The sequence below is a fragment of the Arachis stenosperma genome, chromosome 3 (genome assembly GCF_014773155.1).
Source record: "Arachis stenosperma cultivar V10309 chromosome 3, arast.V10309.gnm1.PFL2, whole genome shotgun sequence".
In the NCBI taxonomy this organism is placed as follows: domain Eukaryota; kingdom Viridiplantae; phylum Streptophyta; class Magnoliopsida; order Fabales; family Fabaceae; genus Arachis; species Arachis stenosperma.
The window spans coordinates 161,126,758-161,130,508 of record NC_080379.1 but is presented as its reverse complement, the minus strand read 5'-3'; the positions used below and the strand labels follow the sequence as shown (position 1 = coordinate 161,130,508).

Here is a 3,751-nt window from a genome sequence, read left to right as displayed (position 1 = left end):
AAGGAAAAGGGAGATGTCCTCCAGTCCTGAGGGGGTTCTTACTGTCATGGAGAGGAATTTCGACGCCGAAAACTTTATAGATTCTCAGCTGATTCCTGGTACTGAAGAGCATTTTCATGAGTCATTCCTTGCCGGGCAAGCGAGGTGGATGTATCGTACCCTCATGCGTTGCACAGTGATAGCTCAGAAAGCTGAGTTCGAACTGTCCGGGATGGAATCCCTTCGTAGGAGGTTGGAATCTGCTGGGAAGGCTAATAATGAGCTTAAAAGTGAAGTTGAAACTCTCCGGAGGCAGCTGACCCAATCTAAAGAGAAGCTTGACACCGCCGAGAAGAAAGCTACTGCTACCGAGAAGAAGGTCATTACCGCTAAGAAGAAGTTGGAAGAGTCGGACGCCACGGTTTCACGTCTTGTTGAGCGCGAAATGGCTTTAGAGAGTCAGGTCGGCGCGGCGCAGAAACGGGTGGCCGAGATGGAGAAGGAGAAGCAAGCTGTGGAAGCTGAGCTGGCAGCGTTAAAAACAAAGTATAAAGATGTCGTCAAGCAGGGGAAGGGTGCGATCCTGGCAACCGAGGAGGCCCTTAAAGCTCAGGTCAAAGTTCTTGCTCCTGACTTTGACATGTCGGCGATTGGTGTCTTCAAGGTGATCAAGGATGGCAAAATTGTTGACGTACCCAAGAAGTGAATTCTCTTTTTCTGTATAAAACTTTTGGTTTAGCCGTTTTGTTTTGGCTTTGGTGAACAATTGACTCTTTGGGTTGCTTGCCCGTTTTATCGTAGTTAATATTTTCTTATTTGCCTGGTCGTGTTATCGTTTATATTAACCGTTATTGGCTTGTAGCTGTCGTTCGTTCTGCCGTGTTGATGATATTCCGGCTGGGCCGGGTCGTGGCTTTTTTGTGTAGCCGTTTTGCTATTGTGGTAGTTGATGGGCTCCTGGGGTGATCAGTCCCGGGGCTGCGCATTGTCGTTGAGTTGTGATGAATTCGCTTGCGTAGTGGGTTGTCCAGAAAAAACGAACAGAACAACAACGAGAAAAAAAAAGAGAGAGTTTGCACAAGTATATCTTATTCGGTAATTGCATAAAAGGCCCATAGACCATAACGAAAAGTACAAGTCCATGAATTAGCTACTTAGCTCGTTTGGTCGACATGTCGCCTCATGCGCTAGGAGTAGAATCTTCTCAAGTTGTTCGCGTTCCATGTTCTTGGGACTTCCCTGCCATCGAGCCTTTCTAACTTGAAGGCGCCTTTACCCATCACTTCTTTGACTCTATAGGGGCCTTCCCAATTTGCCGCCAGCTTGCCCGCCCCTGGGGTCGGCAAGCCGATATCGTTACGCCTTAGGACGAGATCGTTCGGTTCAAACTCTCTTTTGAGCACTTTGGTGTTGTAGCGCAAGGCCATTCTTTGTTACAGCGCTGTTTCTGTCAAGTGGGCCATTTCTCTGGCTTCGTCTATCAGGTCCTTCTCCACGGCTTCCTCCACTCCCTTCAAGAGTAGTCGTGGACTCGGTTCTCCGACTTCCACGTGTATTACCGCATCTAACCCATATGTCAGTCGGAAAGGGGTCTCCTTGGTGGAGGACTGTTCGGTTGTCCGGTAAGACCAGAGGACCGAGGCAAGCTCATCGGCCCAAGCACCTTTTTTATTATCCAGTCGCTTCTTGAGTCCTAGCAAGATAATCTTGTTTGCGGACTCCACTTGTCCGTTTGTTTGGGGGTGCTCTACCGAGGAGAACTTTTGCCTTATACCCAGGCCGGTGAGGAACTCCGTGAACTTCTTGTCGGTAAACTGTATGCCGTTGTCCGAGATAACGATCTCTGGGATCCCAAACCGCGTTATCACCTGCCTCCACATGAATTTCCTGCAATTGGATGAAGATATGCTGGCTAGCGGCTCGGCTTCTATCCATTTGGTGTAATAGTCAATGGCGACTATGATGTACTTGACTTGTCCAGGACCAACTGGGAAGAGACCCAAGAGATCGACTCCCCATTGTGAGAATGGCCGGGAGGACGTTAGTAGGCTTAGCTCCGAGGCCGGTGCCCTGTGGAAGTTGGCGTTTTCTTGACACTTGACGCATTTTTTGACGAACTCTCTGGAGTCTGCCATCATTGATGGCCAATAGTACCCAGCTCGGATTAATTTTCTCGCTAAAGCTTTGCCCCCTATGTGATGTCCACAGCAACCCTCGTGGACTTCCCTAAGGACGTAGTTCGTCTGGTCGGGATGTAGGCATTTCAGTAGGGGTTGGTTGAGTCCTTTCTTGAATAGCTGTCCCTGGATGATCGCGTACTTTGCCGATTCCCTTCTCAGTTTTGTGGCGTCCTTTTCATCGTCGGAAAGTTTGCCGTTTTCTAAGAAGCTGGTGATGGGGTCCATCCATGAGGGGCCTAGCCTTGACAAGTGCAGAGTGACTGCCGGCTCTCTCATCATGCCTTGGATGAGAGATCGGTTGCCCTCTCCCGGCTTGGTGCTGGCCAGCTTTGATAGGAGGTCTGCCCATGTGTTCCTTTCTCTGGGCACGTGGTGGATGGTAACCTCTTCAAACTTTTGGCTCAAATCCTTGACCTTTTCCAAGTACTTTTGTAATAATGAGTCTCTGGTTTGATAGCTCCCGTTTACTTGGGAGGTGACGACTTGTGAATCGCTGCATATCTCCAGCCTCGTCGCTCCGACTTCTATTGCTAGGGCTAAGCCCCCTATGAGGGCTTCGTATTCTGCTTGGTTGTTTGAGACGGGGAATTCGAATTTGATCGACTGCTCGTATACAACCCCAGACGGGCTTTCCAGAATGATCCCGGCGCCCCCGGACGTCTGGTTGGAGGCTCCGTCCACGTGGAGCTTCCACCGTGTGCTCGTTTCTTCGGTTGGATCTCCCGTTACTTCTACTAGGAAATCTGCCATTGCTTGCGCCTTGATGGCTTGCCGGGGTTCGTATCGTATGTCGTATTGGGAAAGTTCAATGGACCAAGTCATCATCCTTCCCGCCAAATCGGGTTTTTGAAGTACTTGTCGGATTCCCTGGTCCGTTCTTACGACAACCTGGTGACCTTGGAAGTATTGCTTTAACCTCCGTGAGGAGGTCAAGAGTGCTAGAGCTAGCTTTTCCAGTTTGCTGTACCTTAATTCTGCCCCTTGTAGGGCTCTGCTCAGGAAATAGACTGGTTGTTGAGCCCTCCTTTCTTCTCGCACTAGAACCGCGGCCAGGGCCTCTCCTGTTATGGCGAGGTATAGATATAACGGCTCCCCGTCCTTTGGCTTCCTGAGCACGGGAGGGGCCGCTAGAATTTCCTTGAAGTGCCTAAAGGCTTCCTCGCATGCGGGCGTCCACTCGAATGCTATCCCTTTCTTCATGAGGTTAAAGAAGGGCAGGGCCTTTGTTGCCGAAGCTCCGAGAAAACGGGATAACGAGGTTAGTCACCCTGCCAATCTCTGGACGTCCTTGATGCAACCTGGGCTCTTCATCTGGAGTATCGCTTGGCATTTTTCTGGATTGGCTTCTACCCCTCTTTGGGTTATCATGAATCCTAGGAACTTTCCGGCTTCCATGGCGAAAGCACATTTGAGGGGGTTGAGCCTCATGCCATGTTGTCGGAGGGACGCGAATACATTTTCCAGATCATTCAGGAGGTTGTCGGGTCGCGTTGGTTTCGCGAGGATGTCGTCTACATAGACCTCCACTGTCTTGCCTATGAGGTCGTGGAATATCTTGTTCATCAGTCTTTGGTATGTTGCCCATGCGTTTT

General features: G+C 50.1%; 1 protein-coding gene across 1 annotated transcript; it reads right to left on the bottom strand.

Annotated features, from left to right (window-relative positions):
* Window positions 1–1,412: 1,412 nt before the first annotated feature.
* LOC130967112 (uncharacterized) lies at window positions 1,413–3,359 on the bottom strand. Its single transcript, XM_057891934.1, has one exon. It carries the CDS (start codon window positions 3,357–3,359, stop codon window positions 1,413–1,415), a length of 1,947 nt encoding a protein of 648 aa, XP_057747917.1.
* Between the last annotated feature and the right edge of the window lie 392 nt (window positions 3,360–3,751).

Coding starts and splice junctions, on each gene's coding strand:
- LOC130967112 (XM_057891934.1), bottom strand. CDS start 3,359: ATGAAGAAAGGGATAGCATTCGAGTGGACGCCCGCATGCGAGGAAGCC.